The following is a 21873-nucleotide window of genomic DNA, read 5'->3' as shown; positions in this document are numbered from 1 at the left end:
CTGCTTTTGTCAGCAGTCACATCATCAATAAATACAAGAGAACCAGTTCCATTGGCAGCCATACATGCCCACGCCATGACACTACCACCACCATGCTTCACTGATGAGGTGGTATGCTTAGGATCATGAGCAGTTCCTTTCCTTCTCCATACTCTTCTCTTCCCATCACTCTGGTACAAGTTGATCTTGGTCTCATCTGTCCATAGGATGTTGTTCCAGAACTGTGAAGGCTTTTTTAGATGTTGTTTGGCAAACTCTAATCTGGCCTTCCTGTTTTTGAGGCTCACCAATGGTTTACATCTTGTGGTGAACCCTCTGTATTCACTCTGGTGAAGTCTTCTCTTGATTGTTGACTTTGACACACATACACCTACCTCCTGGAGAGTGTTCTTGATCTGGCCAACTGTTGTGAAGGGTGTTTTCTTCACCAGGGAAAGAATTCTTCGGTCATCCACCACAGTTGTTTTCCGTGGTCTTCCGGGTCTTTTTGGTGTTGCTGAGCTCACACCTGCGTTCCTTCTTTTTAAGAATGTTCCAAACAGTTGTTTTGGCCACGCCTAATGTTTTTGCTATCTCTCTGATGGGTTTGTTTTGTTTTTTCAGCCTAATGATGGCTTGCTTCACTGATAGTGACAGCTCTTTGGATCTCATCTTGAGAGTTGACAGCAACAGATTCCAAATGCAAATAGCACACTTGAAATGAACTCTGGACCTTTTATCTGCTCATTGTAATTGGGATAATGAGGGAATAACACACACCTGGCCATGGAACAGCTGAGAAGCCAATTGTCCCATTACTTTTGGTCCCTTAGCAAGTGGGAGGCACGTATGCAAACTGTTGTAATTCCTACACCGTTCACCTGATTTGGATGTAAATACCCTCAAATTAAAGCTGACAGTCTGCAGTTAAAGCACATCTTGTTTGTTTCATTTCAAATCCATTCTGGTGGTGTATAGAGTCAAAAATGCTAGAATTGTGTCGATGTCCCAATATTTATGGGACCTGACTGTATATATATAAATTTAAATTTGTTTATGTGTTTTCACAGCACTACTAGTGATTTGAGCACTACATTGTTGAATTACTTTATGGTAACATGTAACATGTTACAGATGCAGCTGCTCTCACATCTCCGATCCCCAGTTTTTACAGGGAGCATCATCTATTCACAAAGTTCTGTGAATGTGAAAACTACAAGTACTGAAAGTCTTTGCGGCTGTTGGCTTGTAATTCTCAATGAACTACCAGGGCTCTATTGAGTGCTCTAGCTAGTTCATTGAGTCTTCTTGTCAGTGGTTAACTCCCTACCTGTATGAGGTATGAGCAGACAGCATATAGCTTGCAAGTTCCCCGCATTGCACCCATGATCTGCTGGTCATGGGTGCAATGTTTTGAAGGCTCATAGTACCTTTTACAAAGGTGAACTTATCCTTTAACTGCTTCCCGCTGTCCATATGCATATATCCGGCCTCTCGGTGGGTGGGTCTTAACGCCGAGAGGCCACATATATGCATACTCAAACACAAACAGAGCTATACCGAGAGCGCACACCCTGCATAGAGCGGAGTGGCGCGGCACAGTTACCGGCAGCTCACTACTTGCAATTGGAAGCTTACCATTCATGTGACCACTGTGATACCTGTTCACAATGGTCAAATGATCGGAAGCTCCGCCCACCTCCCGGCCCCAGAAACCCCTTAAAGGGCCAAGAGGTGCCCGTATTAAGGGCCTAAGATTCATTTACTGACATTGGTGACAGGGTTAATGCTTTCTGAGTCTCTTACCTTAAACAAGTATACAGCAAAAGCAAATAATAACTCTTGATCTGATTTTTTTGATGAGACAGATACTAGAAAATATTTAAAGTGTTACTAAACCCTGGACCCTGCATTCAATATATTTGGTCTCCAACAGTACACACAGCATGGAAATGCAATTATATTAGTAAATATAAACTGCTAAATACCTTTTCTCATCAGCAGTTAGAGCAGTCCTGTGACTTTTATCAGTGTCCAGAAGAGCACATGTTAAAGCTTGTAGAAGTTTTCTTTATGCTCTAGGAGTATGCAAAACCACTGACCTCTGTCTGGACAGTGCTGATTGGCCCTGTGAAGATCCCATGCACTCTCCCAAGAAAAAAAAACCTCTCTAGCAATACACACTAAACTGAGCATGTGCAGAATGTCTCCACACATATGATAAGACTATCAGGAGATAAGAGGGGGACACTGGAAGAAGGGGAGGATCAGAGAAGTCAGGATCAACGATCAAACAGCATTTTTACAGAATGCAAAGGATTAACCCCTTGGGTTCCTCAGTGAGTATAACAAGCATGCTTTACTACATAAACAGAATGAGTTTACTGTTGTGGGTTTAGTAACACTTTAAGTAAGAGGGTCAGCATGGCAGACAAGCAACTAGCAAATTCAGACGTTGGTCAGCAGTAGTAAGCACTGTTTCCTGTGACAGTTATTTTTTTAATTTGCAGTATATTTGCAGTAAAACGAACGTTATGTGATTCTGGTGAGACAATAAACTTTGTATAGGTACACAAACACATGGAAACAAATGCAAAGTGGATGCTTTTATTTTTCTTCTGTTTAAGCATTTTGTTATTCCTCTTAGATCTCCTTTTCAACTTGTGCAAGTTCTTAGTCAATTCTTATCCTCAACTAACTGTATTTAATACATTGCTTTGCATGTGATTGTTTTTTTTTTTTTACAGATCCCCTCTGCTCAAGTCCTTTTGGTGGAACAAGTAATATTGAAGTCCTGCTTCCCTCTTGTGGTTTTAAAGCTGAAGAGAATGTTATGCCAGTAGTGTGCCTCGTATCAAATTTAAAAGGCTACATTTACAGTCTTCATTGGCTTAGAAATGGAATTCTCTACAAAACTGATAACAGTTTCAAACCTTTAAAGGGTGATGATGGTTTATACTTTGGAAAAAGCTCACTGATTATCAGCGAGGAGAGCTGGAACAAGGAAGACGAATATACATGTCAAGTACAATACTTGACAGAAAGTTACATAAAAAATATTAGCAAATGTTTAGGTAAATAAATAGATGCAAAATATGAGTAAATTATTTGTTAAAGAGTTTAATCTACTAAAAACTAACACATGAACCCAGGTCTGCAGAGCTGATGTGGCAGGTGCAAAATGTCCCATTCTCCTTACTGGATTTTTACAAACAATAATACAAATGAAACATAAGTGTTTTGTTTCCTTTAGCTTGCACAGTTAAATGAAAGATCCTTTGTACCAATTTGAAATTGTGTAATGTTTATATTGTTGCCCATACCATCTGTTTATAGCTAACTAAAGCTATCCAGGTGTGGAGATAGATTGTTGTTGGAGACATTCAGGTTGATTTGTTAGTGTGGAGGCCACACGCTTAGAAAAGTGCATTTTGTTCACTTTGCTAGTACATGATTGGTTGAAGTAAGCACAGCTTCATCTTATTCATTATCCTCAATAAATGTTTACTTTGCAAAGAGCAAATATTCCTTTAGTAAAAAAAAGCCCATCATTTTTGTGTTCAACTGTTTTGCTATTATCTGTTCCTTGGGCAAAATCTGAATATTTACCATGGGGGCACTGTGAGTGCAATAAGCTTCTTTAATTGTAACAAAGTAGGATAAGAACTTAACCAATTATACCAACTGACATAGCAGCAAAACCAATGAGATTTTCAACAGGTCCTTTAAAAACTAGTAGCCGACTGCTGGTAGCCAAATAACGGCTGCACTGCGGCTGGCCAGTTCTGGGAGGCCGTCATATGACGTCCTCCCAGAACACGCTCTTCTGCACGCCCTCAGGGGTGAGCACCTCATGATCTCTGTGATCACTGTGTCCCATGGACACAGCTGATCATGTGATGTGGTAAAAGGCCAATCACAGCGGCCTTTTACCATGTGATCAGCTGTGTCCAATGACATGCAGATCACCGAGATATGCGATCGGCCGCTTCTCGGCTGCTCTTTCTTCACACTGTCAGAGCGTGAGGAAAGTACTGCCGAGAACAGGGATCTGCACCGATCATCAGCAGTGCCACCCACCAGTTCCACCCACAAGTGCCCAGCAGTGCCACCCACCTGTGCCCAGCAGTGCCACCCACCTGTGGCCAGCAGTGCTACCCATCTGTGCCCATGCTGCCCCTGTCATCTGGCCACATCCCATTCAACAGCTCTGCCTACTTGCCGGTGATTGGCCACCGGAACTGTAGCTCAGGAGAGGCACACAGGCGGACAATCACCAGCGAGGAGGTGGAGCTTGGAGAGGAGGAGCCGAGCGGTAGCACGAAGATCAAAGAAGATCGAGTGAGGGAGCTGCCGGAGCGAGTGAACAGGAGGAGAGCGGCCGGAGAAAGAAGACAGCTGACCGGTAAGTGTCACCGTGCAGATAGTGCTGCTGCAGCCAGGAATGCTGGCTATAGATGGGAGATGGAGCAAGCCCAGGCTGGAGCAGGGGTCAGCAAAGTAAGTATCATTGGTGTCAGTGGGAGGAATAGTGCCCCATCATTGGTGTCACTAATACCAATGATGGGGCACTATTCCTCCCACTGACACCAATGATGGGGCAACTTTCCCCCCCCCCGACACTAACAATGGGGCACTATTCCTCCCCCCACTGACACCAACGATGGGGCACTATTCCTCCCCCCACTGACACCAATGATGGGGCACTATTCCCCCCCACTGACACCAATGATGGGGCACTATTCCTCCCACACTGACACCAATGATGGGGCACTAGTCCTCCCACTGATACCAATGATAGGGCACCATCCCTCCCACTGACACCAACGATGTGGCACTATTCCTCCCACTAATACCAATGATGGGACACTATTCCTCCCACTGACAGTGATGAGGCACTACTCCTCCCACTGACACCAATGATGTGGCACTACTCCTCCCACTGCAAAATTACAGTTATGGAGCAGCAACAAAAATAATTTTATTGTTGGGGGTCACCACAACATGAGGAATTGTATTAAAGGGTCGCGGCATTAGGAAGGTTGAGAACCACTGCCTTGAATGCTTGCAGACACCGCAGGTATCAGGGGCCCCAATACCAGTGGTTCATTTGCCTGTTGGGGACTTACCCACACATGGGCAGATGTGCTGCAAATCTCTGCCAAGTCCCAATGACTTAGCAAAGATCTTCAGCACATCTAGGCATGCACAGGATATCCAAAGATGGCATCGCAGAAAAGTGGGGACAGGACCAAAATGGTGCAGACTGAGGTTCCTCTGTAAGTTTCACAAACCACTTATGGCTGCATGTGCCTAACATGTCATTACAATGCTAGCTTTCTTGTTTTAGTTTTTTTCTAGGTTCTTTCCTTTTTTACAGCTTGCCTATTTTGTTTTATGGTATTTCATCTGTTTATCTAATAAAAAATGTATTTGATGAATATGAAGTGAAACCTATCCTAAAACATGTCTCTCTCTCCTCAGCATGTCAAGCAAGCTTTGTCACACCAACCGTGGAGGTGGAATTATCATCCAGGGAAGATTTTCTAAATGGCAATGCAACAGTAACATGCTCAGTTCTAGGCACCAGTCCAGATGCCAGTCAGGTATACTTATTGTTTGATGGTAAAGAATCAAAGAAGATCAGCACAACTGTTCACGCTGGGGATCAAAGGGTCAAACACAGTTACAAGATTACTGATAAAGAATTGGAGCCAATCAAGGAAATATCCTGCATGGTGAAGCAACCCTGCTCTATGCCAGAGGTTCGTGCGAAAATAAATAAAAGTAAGTATGTGGCATAGTATACATTCAACAAACCTAATTAACTATAGTACAGAACTCCCAAGCAATTAACATAATCTGTTCCAACATGGGAATCTAAACTGTAATTTGTTTGTGTGCTAAAGGCGGTGGATGTAGTATCCTAATTTATTTTGGGAACTCTTACACATTGTGACATGTGAACAGTAACTCAAACAATTTAATTTTCTAGTTGATGAAAAATAACAGTTGTTGGGGGGTTGGGTACACATGGAAAAAAGGTCTGCACGTGAAATGAAAAATCATTCCACTTTTGATGTACAACTCATAGTATCTACTGGCCAAATTGCTTTTGTTAGGATCATAAGACTTTCAAACATCCACTTTCCTTAAGGCCAGTGTCATGCGTGCCAGTGTGTAATTAACATAAAAAAAGTTCACGTGGGCATGGCATTACATAATTTCTACAGTTCCCAGCAGCTAAAAATAACAAAACAAAAATGGAGAGCCCATTAAAAGATAAAATAAATTGAACTAGCCTTTTCTGAAAAATTCACCCTTAATCCAGAGATTTCCCCTGCAGTACTTTTTCTGTCACTAGCTGTCCTCAGTCTTAGAACCAGTATTATTCTACCCACTTCCTCTGAGTCCAAGACCTGCCCCTGACTTGACAGTGAAAGGAGAAGCAGCACAGTGATATCACTTTGCTTTCTCTTCCTATCAGCATGCTATTTGGTAGCAATTTAGCTGATTGGATCCTTGTGCTGTCTCTTCCTCTCACATTCTATTGCTACTGCACCGGGGCACAAAAGGCTGATACCCCTATGTCCAGTTAATAGCATAGGCATGTGATGTGCATGGAGCAATTTCATGCTGCTGTACCAACAAAAAAAAAGAAAAGAAAAAAGGCTGCCCCTTGTAAGCAAGGTGGAATGAAACTGCCCTATGTGAAATGTAAACAACATTATATATAACCCGCTCTACTTGCTTCAAATAGTGCAAAAATTCAAAGTAAAATAAAATGTGAAAAATACTCCTCAAAAAAATCACTGCTACTACTTTAATCACTCCTTAACCTCCCTGGCGGTATGATTATTTCAGATTTTTGGTGCTGAAAGCGGTACCATTTTTTTGCATGGAAATATGTATTTTTTTTATTGTAGGCTGTCATTTTTAGGAAAAACTCACTGAAATCTGTCCGAACAAGAGTCTAGTAAACATCCCGGGTATGATAAAATTTGAAACACAAAATCATAAATTATAATTTAATAAATAATCATAAAAATAATATAAAAATAATAAAAAATTTAATTCAATAATATAATCAAACCAAAAACACTGAAATGTGAAATAGAGCGCCAAGTTCGCACATTGCTGAGCTCAGTCGCAAAATCGTTTTCAGTTTCTGATGACGAATTTCCCCCACGAATCATTATCACTCAATTCTGTAAGTGGTTCTGATTTACTATCGCTGTTCTCTAGCTGATCTAAACCGCTTTTGACCTAAAGGGACACTTTTTGGACGCCATGGACATTTCTCAGTTTCCAGGCAGAAAGAACAGACAAAATGCAGGCAGGGCGCAGGACAAAGCACTAGGGACAATATGTATGTGAAATAGGTTGAAACAGCAATGTTTTACTGTGTAAAATGAAAAAAAAAAAAAATGACATTTTTTAAAATTTTTAAATTTCCCGCCGCCGGCGGCGGCGGCGCCCGTACGTCCCGACGTCACAGGGACAGGACACAGAAGCCGGATGCCAGCATCGGCCGGAGGAGATGGCCGGGGACGCTGCAGGGGACACATCGTGGGAGCGCAGGGTAAGGTAAGTGAAGAACACATGCCGGAGCAGCGCCACATGGTATTCCCGAGTGTAGCTCGGGGTTACCGCTTTTGGTACTGAAATGTTACCCCGAGCTACACTCGGGAATACCGCCAAGGAGGTTAAACAAATATCATAAAGTAATCAAACAATATAGTGTTCAAATACTAATAGCAATGTGAAAAACATAGAAACAATTTGAAAAAATAAATATATATATATATATATATATATATATATATACTGTATATATATATATATATATATATATATATATATATATATATATATATATATACTGTATATATATACAGGGCTTTTGTTCTCAAAAAATAGGTGATGGAACTCCCCCTTCTGAGTCACTTCTTGTCTCCACCCCCTACGTCTGAGCACCGTCACTTGGTTCCACCTCCTGCCCACCTCCCAGTACCACCCCTTTTAGAGTATACAGTGCCAAGTATCATTTTGTGGTGCTAAATAATTTGTTAACGATAACAGGAAAAGCAGACAAATAGATCCCCTGCAACCAGCAGCAATAGACCCCCCCAGCAACAATAGATTCCTTCAGCAAATATGGGTTACCAAAAAAAAATACCACCCCAGCAACAATAGACCACCAGCGGCTACAACAGACCTTTCAGCAATAGATTCCTTCAGCAAATATGGGTTCCCAAAAAAAAATACCACCCCAGCAACAATAGACCACCAGGGGCTACAACAGATCTTTCAGCAGCTAGTAACAATAGACCCTCCCTCTTCTCTAGATCTTCCAGCAATAATCAACCCCCATCAACAATAGACCTCCCCAGCAACAATAGAACACCACACAAAAATAGATCCCCTTTAGTGACAATAGATCCTCCAGCAGCTAGCAATAAATGATCCTCCAGCACACCCCAGCACCCCATGCCATTACATACATTCAGTGCTGGAGGTACCTGAACTGCGTTCCCCCCCGTTCCCTTAAAAAAAGCCGTATATATACAGTTGTGCTAAAAAGTTTGCATACCCTGGCAGTAATTGTGAAATGTTGGCATTGATATTGAAAATATCACTGATCATGCCAAAAAATGCTTCTTTATTGAAGGATGATGATCATATGAAGCCATTAATTATCAAATAGTTGTTTGGCTCCTTTTTAAATCATAATAACAGAAATCACCCAAATGGCCAAAGGTGACACACACGGGTTAAAATGCCAATTAGAGGTTAATGTCCCACATCTCTGGCTTTTTAATTTGCAATTAGTGTCAGTGTATAAATAGTCAATGAGTTTGTTAGCTCTTACATTGAAGCACTGACTAGGCTAGATACTGAGCCATGGGGATAAGAAAAGAACTGTCAAAAGTCCTGCTTAACAAGGTAATGGAACTTTATAAAGATGGAAAAGGACATAAAAAGATGTCCAAAGCCTTGAATATGCCAATCAGTACTGTTAAATCACCTATTAACCCCCCTGGCGGTATTCCCGAGTGTAGCATGGGGTAAAGTTTCAGTACCAAAAGCGGTAATCCCGAGCTACACTCGGGCTTACCATGCGGCACTGCTCCGGGATCTCTCGGTCACTTACCTTGTCCTGCGCTCCCGCGATGTCCCTCCTGCAGTGTCCCCTGTAATGTACTCCGGCGGATGCCGGCATCTGTCATCTGGGTTCCGTCCCTTGCGAGCGTCGGGACGTACGGGGGACGGAACTGGCGGGAAATTTGAAAATGACATATTGTGACATTCACTCAATACACTAAAATAACAAAGTAAAACATTACTGTATTAAACCATTTCACATACATTTTGTCCCTAGTGCTTTGTCCTGTGCCCTGCCTGCATTTTTACTGCATCCAAAAAGCGTCCCTTTACGTCAAAAGCGGGTTTAGACCAGCTAGAGAACAGTGATGGTGAATTAGAATCACTTGCAGAATTGAGTGATAATGATTCGTAGGGAAATTCGTCATCAGACACTGAAAACGATTTTGCGACTTTGCTCAGTGATGTGCGAACTTGGCGTTATATTTCACATTTCAGTGTTTTTGGTTTGATTATATTATTGAAATAAATGTATTATTATTATATTATTATTTTTTATGATTATTTATTAAATTATAATTTATGATTTTGTGTTTTAAATTTTAACATACCTGGGATGTTTACTAGACTCTTGTTTGGACAGATTTCAGTGAGTTATTCCTAAAAATTACAGGCCTACAATAAAAAAAATACATATTTCCATGCAAAAAAAATGTACCGCTTTGAGCACAGAAATATGGACATAATCAGACCATTAGGGAGGTTAAGAAGTTGAAAGTTCTGGGATCTCTTGATACCAAGCCAAGGTCGGGTAGACCAAGAAAGATTTCAGCCACAACTGCCATAAGAATTGGCCGGGGTTCAAAGAAAAAAACCCACAGGCAACCTCAAAAGAAATACAGGCTGCTCTGGAAAAAGATGGTGTGGTTGTTTTTAAGGAGTACAATACAGTGATACTTGAACAAAAATGAGCTGTTTGGTCGAGGTGCCAGAAAGAATGCCACAAAAAAGCCCAGTTACAATATGCCTGACAACACCTTGACATGCCTAACCAGGCCTTTTTGTGTCATTGATGCACTAAAGGTTTCTTTCTGGCACCTCGACCATGCAGCTAATTTTTGTTCAAGTGTCATCATATTGTGCTCTTTCCACTGTCTTTTTCCAGAACAGCCTGTATTTTTCTTGTGGTTACCTATGGGTTTCCCTTTGTGTCCCGAACAATTCTTCTGGCAGTTGTGGCTGCAATCTTTCTTGGTCTACCTGACCTTGGCTTGGTATCAAGAGATCCCCGAACTTTCCACTTCTTAATAGGTGATTTAACAGTACTGATTGGCATATTCAAGGCTTTGGACATCTTTTTATGTCCTTTTCCATCTTTATAATGTTCCATTACCTTGATACGCAGGACTTTTGACAGTTCTTTTCTGATCCCCATGGCTCAGTATCTAGCCTAGTCAGTGCTTCCACGTAAGAGCTAACAAACTCATTGACTATTTATACACTGACACTAATTGCAATTTAAAAAGCCACAGATGTTGGATATTAACCTCTAATTGGCATTTTAACCCGTGTGTGTCACCTTGTGTGTCTGTACCAAGGCCAAACATTCCAGCGTATGTAAACTTTTGATCATGGCCATTTGGGTGATTTCTGTTATCATTATGATTTAAAAAGGAGCCAAACAACTATTTGATAATAAATGGCTTCATATGATCATCATCCTTCAATAAAAGAGCATTTTCTGACATGATCAGTCATATTTTCAATATCAATGCCAACATTTCACAATTACTGCCAGGGTATGCAAACTTTTGAGCACAACTGTATATATACGGCTTTTTTTAAGAGGGAACGGGGGGGAATGCAGTTCAGGTACCTCCAGCACTGAATGTATGTAATGGCATGGGGTGCTGGGGTGTGCAATTTCTGCCAGGGTATGCAAACTTTTGAGCACAACTGTGTATATATATATATATATATATATATATATGACCACTGTGCTCAAGTGAAAAAAAACTTTTTAAACAAAGCATAAGAATCCAGTGCATTCAGTCCCAATAAACTTTGAAGTAATTTTGTAAAAACAAATTCCACTCCTGTGTCTTCTTTCCATTTTAAATATACCGTATATCACCAATAGTGCTTTCAGTGACTACCACCAATCACCCCGATCCAGTGTAACTCACCAGATCCTTTTGCCTCCAGGTTTCCTCCTGGTGCACGACAATGCCCAGCCTCATGTGGCAAGGGTATGCAGGCAGTTCCTGGAAGAGGAAGGAATTGATACCATTGAATGGCCCCCACGATCGCTTGACCTAAATCCAATAGAACACCTCTGGGATATCATGTTTCGGTCCATCCAACGCTGCCAGGTTGCAGCTTAGACTGTCAGTGATGCCCTGGTCCAGATCATGGAGGAAATACCCCAGGACACCATCCGTCGTCTCATTAGGAGCATGCCCTCACATTGTCAGGCATGCACACAAGCACGTGGGGGCCATACAAACTACTGAGTACCATTCTGAGTTACTGCAATGAAACTTCAGCAAAATGGACTAAACTGCTGCATAATTTTTTCACTTTGATTTTCAAGGTGTCTTTGAATTAAGTCCTCTGTAGGTTGATCATTTTCATTTCCATCAAATGATGGGGCATCATTACGTTCCTAATACATTACCCAGTCCATATCAGTATAGGTATCCAGCATGAGATTTTTCTCCATTGAGACGTGTTTTCAAAGTATTCCTTTAATTTTTCTTGAGAAGTGTATAACACCAATGGTGCCTTCAGTGACCACCATCTAGCCAATCCAGTGTAGCTCACCAGATCCCATTGCCTCTAAAAAAGTGCTTTAGAACAGTATCCAGATCAGTTTTGCCTCTCCTCAACAAACACCTCTCCTTCTGAACTCCGCTTTCAGTGTGATAATAGGATCATGAGATTTAAAATAAGTTAAGCACGCTTCCAAGAGAGTAATAAAACCCCAAATTCTATATTTTATTCCATATACAGTAAAATGAGACTCTCCAGACAAATACGTGAAACTCAGCATGTCACATATGACATCTTTCCCACGACCACTGTATGTACATTGAATCAGTAAACTATCTCTCTGTTTAGGCCCATCCACATCCCGACATGTTTTGATTTTACCAACTTCTTCTAAAATTTTCATTAACATGTGTACAGGTAAATCTAGGGTAGAGAAGTTTGATTATATCATATAAGATCAAATGGTAAATAAACATAAATGATATAATGATTTTAAACGTATAAGATAATGCTAGATTGCGCCTACTTCCAAGCTTGTATATACCTTTGCATTTATCAGAGTTACAGCTCCAATGTGTGACTTTGCTAGGGTAAATGTCTGAGAGGGCCCTGGTAGAAAGATTTCCCTTTACTTCTTGTCTTGCTAACAACAGTTTATAAGACAGATGTAGAATCTGCACAAAAAGCTGTGAGAACCACAGTGGTTCATAAGCTCATTTACACATATTTAGCTGTATTCAAATAGAAATAGCACAGCCTTAAAATACTCCTAATCAATCGCTAAGACTTGGTGAATGCAATGATGCAAGATGCAATGCTCAGTGGGTTTGCTGACAGTTAATAGGCTGTAAGGCTAGGTTTGTGTTTTTTTTTCAACTTGTTGCTGGGCAGAATAAAATGCGAAACACATAAACGCATCGTAAACGCTTAAAAAATGCACAAAAAATGCACTAAATGCTTTTCTGCAACGTCTCAAATTAAAGTCTATAGAACCAAATCCACAATGTTTTTCATTTAAATAGTCCCTGACCCTTTCCAAAAAACACACTGGGTGAAAAGTAAGAGATGTGAACCTGTCCCATAGGAAATCATGTTAAATGGACTGCTCTGCATTTCTGTAAAACGCAAGGGAAAATGCATAGGTGTGAACCCTGCAAGAAAGGAGGAAGAAGTATCTTCCTAGTAATTACTTTGTGCCTGCAATTTGCGTTGAAACAGGCATATATGGCACAATATATGAAATAAACCTGCGCCAAAGGAAATTTAAATATATAATCCAAATATAAATGCTGCTGCTCATGAAAGGAAAGAAAAAATCAAATATAAATATAAACACTCCACAGCGCAAAAAAATTCTTTATGTGCAAAAAGTCCAAAAAAGTCCCAAATGTAAGAATGGGCTCCAATCTCAGAAGTAGTGCTCAACAAAATCTTCAAAAAGTGCTCACACTATCCGTGATTGACAATCCAATCCCCACTCACCAGATGGAGTGGACTCTTTGCTGGTATGGATAAAGAGTCAAACAAGCTCTAAAGACGGGGTGTATTCTCCCCAGATACATCTGCACTTGATATCCTCCAAAAACGATTCCCACGTTTCCTTAAGGGGAGATTGAAATTCATATTATCTACTGCCAATTCAATTCTGCAAAGGAATTTTTATGGCTTTGTGTTATAATTATGAGCTTCAGAAGCTTACTATAGAAGCATGAACACAATTTATATAATGTGAGTGCATTAAGGGCAGCAATTTTTACTAATAAAGAGTTTTGTACAGTATTGCACTATTTGTGTTCTTTATTTGTTTTTCATTGCCATCTAAACGTGGGAATCGCTTTTGGAGGATATCAAGTGCAGATGTATTTGGGGGGGATGCACCCCATCTTTAAAGCTTGTTTGACTCTTTATCCATACCAGCAAAGAGTCCACTCCATCTGGTGAGTGGGGATTGGATTGTCAATCACGGATAGTGTGAGCACTTTTTGAAGATTTTGTTGAGCACTCTTTCTGGGATAGGAGCACATTTTTATATTTGGGACTTTTTTTGGACTTTTTGCACATATAGGTCACAATGTACTTGTAATGAATTTACTAAGAAGTTTGAACATACTACAGTAATAATCTGCAGTGACATGGCAAAAATATAGTAGTGAGCAGGGGCAGACTGACAACTCCTGGGGCCCCCGGGCATTAGGGGATCATGAGGCCCCTGTGTCCTTGCCCAAATTCAAAAAAGCCTATGAAAAAGGTACCAGGGGCATCTCATGGGGTCTCCTACTGACCCCAGGCCCTCGGGCAGTGCCCGAGTTTCCAAATGGTCAGTCCGCCCCTGGTAGTGAGTGTCTAAATCCTGTTAAGGATCTTAAGTGTGCTTCTCATGTAGGAACAAAAGCACATAAACCATGTACTGATATCAATAAAGTGGAACTTTACCCATAACAATTTGATAAAAAATAATGTTCTTTAGCAAAATATGCATTCCACATTAATAATGATTCTACTAAAATTAATGTGTGCTGTACTTTGCCTCCAGCATTGTTCCTTTTTTCTTCTTGCTGGAGGCTACCATTTTGGTGTCCTGAGCAGGCAGCAGTAAATCTTTAGGCTGTCAGCAGATTGGCCTCATATTCAGCACAGTGCCTAAAAGTGGAGAGCAACTGAGCATGTGCAGAGCATGGTGAGACAGTGTATTACTGGATTTTAAACAGTAAAGGTACTTATTTGTAATGTTTTACATAGTTACGGTATACCTGCAAAAGGGGCCAGCATGAAGTGATCTAGCAGGACTTAATTTTCTGGTTAAAGGTCCACTTTGAAGGCATATTGTACACAATGTGCTGGAGGTATCACAATGCACATGCATAGGTATGTGGATATATACAGTAGGTACGTAATGTCACAGTGCATGCTGCTGCTTGGAAAGAAGATAAATGATACATACTCATACATTTGCTGCCTTTTTACCTTTACTTATGATCATTTTCCAAAAAGCAAAGTTGTGTTTCAATTAATTTTACTTAATAAATCAGGCCCACTGTGTATGGAAAGCCTGTCACACTACTAAAATATTAGTATGAACAATTGAATTGGATTGTTTTGTAGTTGTTATAGATTATCATTGCACACTGTTTTATGTTGTAGCTTTTAAAGACATCAAGCCAAAGTCTCCCAGCGTTAGCATTCTTGCATCGTGTAGTGATGGAAATGAAGCAGGCATGGTGACATTGGTGTGCACAATCTCCAATTTCTGGCCCAAAAATATTTTGGTGAAATGGTTACAGAATGGAAGCATCTATAAAGATAACAGTACCTCTGTACTCCCAATGCTTGACGGAAATGGAAATTACTTTGCTACAAGTACACTGAAAATTCCCAGGGAAAGCTGGTATAAGGAGGAGCCATACACCTGTCAGGTTACCCACCAGGACAAAACATTTCAGGAGAATATAACTGTATCTAAAGGTAAGGAGCCTTATACTAGATATAAGTAGTATAAAGTAGGTGCAGCGCTAAAAGTAATACAAATGAACCTATTAAGACAGGTAAATTGCAGCAATTCCAGTTTATAAACAGTTCAAAGAAGTGATTAAAGTGCTCTTTAAGATGCTTGCTTTCTGGAGATCGGTGACTGTGCAATAATGATATAGAGAATGCGCACTCACCGGACATGCATATATAATGCGCCTGTATTAGTAACTCCAAAGGACATCAGAGCAAGCCAGGAATGGGGATGTCTTCCCTCTAAGGACTGGGTTGTCATCAAAGGGATCCCAAGGTTGTTAAATGGTGATCACTACACTAGCCTGCTGCCAGTGTCATGTGACCGCTGTGACCATACCATCCATTGTATACAATTGTGTTGTTAGCTGTGATTGGTCACATGGTACAAACAGGGCCAATCACAGCCCATCTGCACCATGTGATGAGCTTTGCCCAATCACCGCTAATCACAACAAAAGACTGAATGAATCAATTTCATTCAGTAAAAATGGTTGGTAATATTAACCATTTGCCGCCCGCCCTATGGCTGAATGGCGGGCGACAAATGTCATCAGCGTTCCAGGTGGACGCCATATGGCGTCCTCCCGCACATGCGCAGATTGCGCTCTTGCAGATCGGCACACTGGCGCGATCTGTCACCGACCGTGTACCTCGGGCACGGCCAATGACAGATCTGAGTATCGGCCCTGTTTTCGGTACCATGTGACCTGATGTGACCAATCACAGCAGGTCACATGACAGTTGTATACAATGTATGGCTTCATTCATGCCATCCATTGTATAATAGTGTCTAGCTGTGAATGGTCACAGCTAATCACATACACATGTCATGTGATTAGCTGTGGCCAAATCACAGCTAAGCACAAAAAAAAAAAACCCCTGAATGAATCGATATCATTCAGGTAAATGCTTGCTTATAGCAAAGTAATTCTTTGCTATAAGCAAATTGTGTAAAAGAAAAAAAAAATACTGATCACTTCCCCAAAGTAGTACAATGTTACTATGGTAACATTGTACTACTTTGATCATAGTGAAATATGAAAAAAAAATCTTAAAAAAAGAAAAAAAATGTAATAAAAAATAAAAAAATATATATATTTTTTTTTTCATACTGTCACCAGTCAGAGTCCCTGTTCACCGCCATGCCAGTTATATGATGACGCTGTACTGCACTGGTGACAATATGTAAAAAAAAATAATGAAACAAATTTTTTTCATTTTTTCATTTTCCTGAAAAATTATGACAAAAAAAATACAACTTCAAAAAACTCGCCATGCCTCTTAAGAAGTACGTTGGACTGTCTACTCTGCAAAAAGGGGTCATTTGGGGATATCTGTACTGTTCTGACATTCTTGGACCTCAAGAAATTAGATTGGCTGTCAGTACTTCAGGATTGATCAATATTCAGATCTATACCATAGTTTGTGAACTCTATAACTTTCCTACAAACTATAAAATACATCCTAATTTGGGTTATTTTCACCAAAGACATGTAGCAGAATACATCTCGGCCTAAATTTGAAAAGAACAATTATTTATTTGCAAACTTTTATAACAGAAACAAAGAAAAACTTTTTTTTTTCAAAATGTTTGGTTTTTTTTTGTTAATTTAGCAAAAATTAAAAACCCCAGTGGTGATTAAATACCACCAAAAGAAAGCTCTAGTTGTGTGTAGAAAATGATAAAATTTTAGTTTGGGCACAATGTTGTATGACCGTGCAATTGTCATTCAAAGTGTGAGAGCGCTGAAACCTGAAAACTGGCCTGGGCAGGAAGGTGTAAAATTGCCCGGTATTGAATTGATTAATGAAATACATTGGTATTATTAATCATAATGTGTAGTACACTCTGGTCACAGCGTGTTGAACAAAATAGTAATATATAGAAAAAAAAGTAATAAAAAAGGAAAAAAAAAAAACAATTAAATTAAATTACTTATTTTTATTTTATTTTTTCTTACATACTGTCACCAGTCAGTGGGCACAATTCACTAAAGCTTATCACATGAGTTAAGTCAGTCACATGACCACATATCGCATGTGATACTGAAAATGTCAATTCACTATTGCTAGTATGCAGTATCTACCAAAAATAGCAAAAAAAACTCACAACATGTATGTGACCCCGCCCCCGTGTGACATCATTCACCCATCATGCCCCGGTTGATGATGTCACAAGGGGCAGGGTTGCCCCACACCTTACATATTTCAGCTGACAGCTGATGATTCATAGGTTGTTAAGGACTCTGCGGCCACCCATTCCTTAACAACCCATGACAGTACTGACAGATACCAGTACATACCACATGCCTGGACCACTACTTAATTGGCGCATGCATTTAATAATTTATTTCCTTTTGTGAATTGACTTTATGGTCTTTTTATGCGATTTTTACCGAGTGTCTTTACTATTAAATACCTTGGACTGTCTATTTTCCAAAAATGGGTAATTTGGGGGGTATTTGCACTATCTTGGCATTTTCGGGCCTCAAGAAAAGAGACTGTGCATCAGTGCACCAGGACTGATTGATTGTCAGATATATACATATATACACCATGGTTTGTGGACTCTACAACTTTCCTTTAGATTTACCAAAACGTATAATATGAAGTCAAACCTAAACACTTTCAATTTGTATGAAATTAGACAGGCCCTTGCACTACAAACTTTAAGGTAAAGCTAAAGGAAATTGAACAAGAAACTTTTATAACGTATGGAGAGCTTGAGAGCTGCTATTAAACCAACTGCCTGTCCTTGTGATTTCACTGAGTACATTGACTATTGTGGGGGAAGAAGTAGAGGGCATACAAGATATTTCCCAAGGTACATAAATAAAGTTTTTTCTTCCTTTATAGACTTGAACTCCTCAAATGTCTAAGGATATATGCCTGTAGAAGTATGTTATTGTTTCATAACTTGTCATCAATCATATCAAGAAAATGGTTCTAAACCTTTTTGAACAGTACCACCTTCACCCTCAGGCTGGGTGCACACATATGCGGTGCAGTATATCACATGTGATTCGCACAGGAACCGCACCACATTCTTGTGCAAATCACAAGCAAATTGTGTGCAGTGTGATTAGAGCTATACATTTTGTATGGCTCAAATTGCAGCGCATCTGCACCAAAAAGGTGCAGGACCCTTTTTTGTTCCGCACTAGAATCGGATTGCATGGGTATTCACACCCATGCAATCCTATTCTGCACATCACACTGCATTTTGCAGACTGATCTGGGAGTGTTGTTAACTTAACATACACCCTCAGCGGTTCATATGAACGGGGTGCGATTCTGATGTGGTGCTGAATTTGCACAGAAAACACTGCAAATTCCGCACCGCATCAGTGTGAACCCAGGCTGAAAAGTAATACCAGAGCTCAAATATTACTTAAGAATTTATAAGCTGAAAATCTATTTTAACATTTTAATAACCATTTTCATTCATCTGCTGACTCCATACATCACACATATGCTTTTAACAAATGGTAAGGCTTATGTATTAAGTTATCTGCTCCACAATAGAAGAATTTTAGCAAACTAGCCCAAAATGAAGACTGAAGAATATTATGAAACTATTCCTGAGGTGAAGTGCTGAAATATATATTATTAAAGTAAAACTATGTGCAAAGTCCCCCCCAAAAATGATGTAATGCAGCATTCAAAGTTACCAAAATCAATACATTAACCCTTCAGTGCTACTTTTGAAATAACAACCCCACTGTGAAGATTATTTGTAGAAGCTGTATACTAATAACCCCACCAAAAGTTTAAATATGTCAAAAAAAGTGACAACTATAAGGCCTGGTTCACAGCTATGTGAATGGTTTCAGGTGCAGGAATTGCATCGATTCCCACACCTGCAACCACCTGCAGTCAAAAAGTGCTGCTATTTCAAAAACACGTGGGCTGCCACCCATTTTGAATGGCACCCCCATGCATCTAAAACTGCAGCATGTTTGCAGGTGTGGGAACCACAGGGAAATCGTATGGAGCAAAAACTGCATTTTTAGAATGGTTCAGGAAGATTTTTTTTTGCAGGGAACGCAGGCACGGCAGCCCATTCAAAAGAATGACCTGCTGTGCCCACGCAAACCAGACCTTAAACTCTCACAAACACAGCACTAGATCCTCATATGAAACACAGTTGTAAAACACAGAATACAGCATTGCAAAATAAAGTGCTATAAAGCAAGTGTTGTCACTTGTGCTTCACAGCAAATGTTCATAGATTAAATGACACCAAAAGTCCCATCCACACTCTTTGTGTGATTAAAACACTCAAACGATAGTGACAGAAACTGGAATTTTGATATAATCCAAAAGCAGGTATAGCTGAAACTAGTATAGCATCAAGTCAATTAAACTCCTGGGATATTGATCTGATCAGTTAAGTAGCAGAGGGGGTTGTTAATCAGTTTCAGCTGCTTTGGTGTTAATAAAATTAAAAACAGGTCCACTAGATGGGCAACGATGAGATGACCCCTAAAACAGGAATGGGTCAGTGTCACTACTAGTAGCATGAAGCGATACCTGGATCCTACAGAGGTTGCACAGGCAGTCCAATTCCTCCAGGATGGCATATCAATACGTGCCACTGCCAGAAGGTTTGCTCTGTCTCCCAGCACAGTCTAATGAGCATGGAGGAGATTCCAGAGACAGACAGTTACTCTAGGAGAGCTGGGCAGGGTCGTAGAAGGTTCTTAACCCATCAGCAGGACCTTTGTGCAAGGAGGAACAGGATGAGCACTGCCAGAGCCCTACAAAATTACCTCCAGCAGGCCACTGGTGTGAATGTCTCTGACCAAACAATCAGAAACAGACTTCATGAGGGTGGCCTGAGGGCCTGATGTCCTCTAGTGGGCCCTGTGCTCACCATAGAGCTCGACAGGCTTCTGCCATTGAACACCAGAATTGGTAGGTCCACCACTGGCACCCTGTGCTTTTCACAGATGAGAGCAGGTTCACCCTGAGCACATGTGACAGATGTGAAAGGGTCTGGAGAAGCCGTGGAGAAACTTATGATGCCTGTAACATCATTCAGCATGACCTTTTTGTTGGTGGGTCAATGATGGTCTGGGGAGGCATATCCATGGAGGGATGCACAGACCTCTACAGGCTAGACAATAGCACCCTGACTGCCATTAAGTATCGGGATGAAATCCTTGGACCCATTGTCAGACCCTACGCTGGTGCAGTTGGTCCTTGGTTCCTCCTGGTGCACGACAATGCTCGGTCTCATGTGGCAAGATTATGCAGGCAGTTCCTGGAGGATGAAGGAATTGATATCATTGAATGGCCCCCACATTTGGCTGACCTAAATCCAATAGAACACCTCTGGGATATCATGTTTCAATCCATTTGACACCACCAGGTTGCACCTCAGACTGTTCAGGAGCTCAGTGATGCCCTGGTCCAGATCTGTGAGGAAATACCCCAGGACACCATCCATTGTCTCATTAGGAGCATACCCCGACGTTGTCAGGCATGCGCACAAACACGTGGGGGCCATACAAGATTGCATTGAAGAATTGAAGACTCTAAAACCACAGAAATCCTCTGCAGTCTGTTTCCTTCACAGCTCCAAAAAGACCCGGCAATGGATGGATAGATTGGATCATAGAAAGAGACCCATAAGGTATAATACAGTCAGCACACCAATAATTTATACTCACATTATAAAGTACAATTACAGGCTCAAATTCCAATATACTTCCAAAGATACTTCAAAAGGGCCCAAACCAGCAATTCACAGGAGTAGACACATACCAGCAAGCCATCGACAATGACTTGGGAGCTGTAGTTTAAGCTTAACACTTTTTACCCTAACAAGGGGGAGTGTGGCAACTGATTGGGAGGAATATAAATAGGAAAACTGGGTAAATCTTTTTTTTAAAAAAAAAAAAAAGCTTGCTGATTAACTTTAATAATAGGCAACTCCTATTAGTATTTTATACAAATATGCCTTTAGTTGTATAAAATACATGTATTTTTAGGACCTGGCTAGCTGTACACCTGTAGTGTTGTATCTCCTTAGCGGCAGGGAAAGAGTTTTTGAAAGAAGTAGACAGCTGTGTGATGTTCTTTAATAATGCTGAGGTACTTATTTAATATTAAACAGTTTGTTGTATTTAACTTGAAATTATAATTCATTGTGTTCGCAATTTCAAGTATATAAAAAATGTATGCTATGCCCTCTATATTGGAGGTAATTCTTTCTTCATGTGGTATCCAACTGTTTAGCAAAAACTTTTCATAAATCAGCAATGGCCTTCATCTACTTTGCTTTTGGAAATTCTCCACTCACTTTCTGCTTTTACCTGGACATGAAAATGAGGGGAGATCTTTCTAATGGAGCAACTGATAACAGAAAAAAAAATTAAGTCACTTTTTCTGTTTGGTTTAGAAGGGATTTCCAGAAAAACTATAAATTCCCTATTTGTTTGGAACCATTGTTATGCAACATCTGGGTTTTACCATACTTTACCATGTCTCTGGAGTGAAACATTTCAGATA

At 40.4% G+C, this 21873-nt stretch overlaps 2 gene segments (V, D, J or C); both read left to right on the top strand.

The window, feature by feature from the left end:
- The window catches only part of LOC149461522 (Ig mu chain C region membrane-bound form-like), a 385848-nt gene that overhangs the window by 83703 nt on the left and 280272 nt on the right, over nucleotides 1-21873 (top strand).
- Nucleotides 1-21873, top strand: part of LOC149461526 (Ig mu chain C region membrane-bound form-like) — a 121887-nt gene that overhangs the window by 83351 nt on the left and 16663 nt on the right. The window contains 3 exon segments of the C gene segment in view: nucleotides 2727-3053; nucleotides 5464-5766; nucleotides 14998-15318. Of these exon segments, the coding sequence occupies nucleotides 2727-3053; nucleotides 5464-5766; nucleotides 14998-15318 (951 nt within the window).

This window comes from Staurois parvus, unplaced genomic scaffold, assembly GCF_062004578.1.
Source record: "Staurois parvus isolate SC_StPar_1 unplaced genomic scaffold, SC_StPar_1.0 ptg000199l, whole genome shotgun sequence".
Taxonomy (NCBI): Eukaryota; Metazoa; Chordata; class Amphibia; order Anura; family Ranidae; genus Staurois; species Staurois parvus.
Note: the sequence above shows the minus strand (reverse complement) of the source record. Positions and strands in the feature narration are given on the sequence as shown.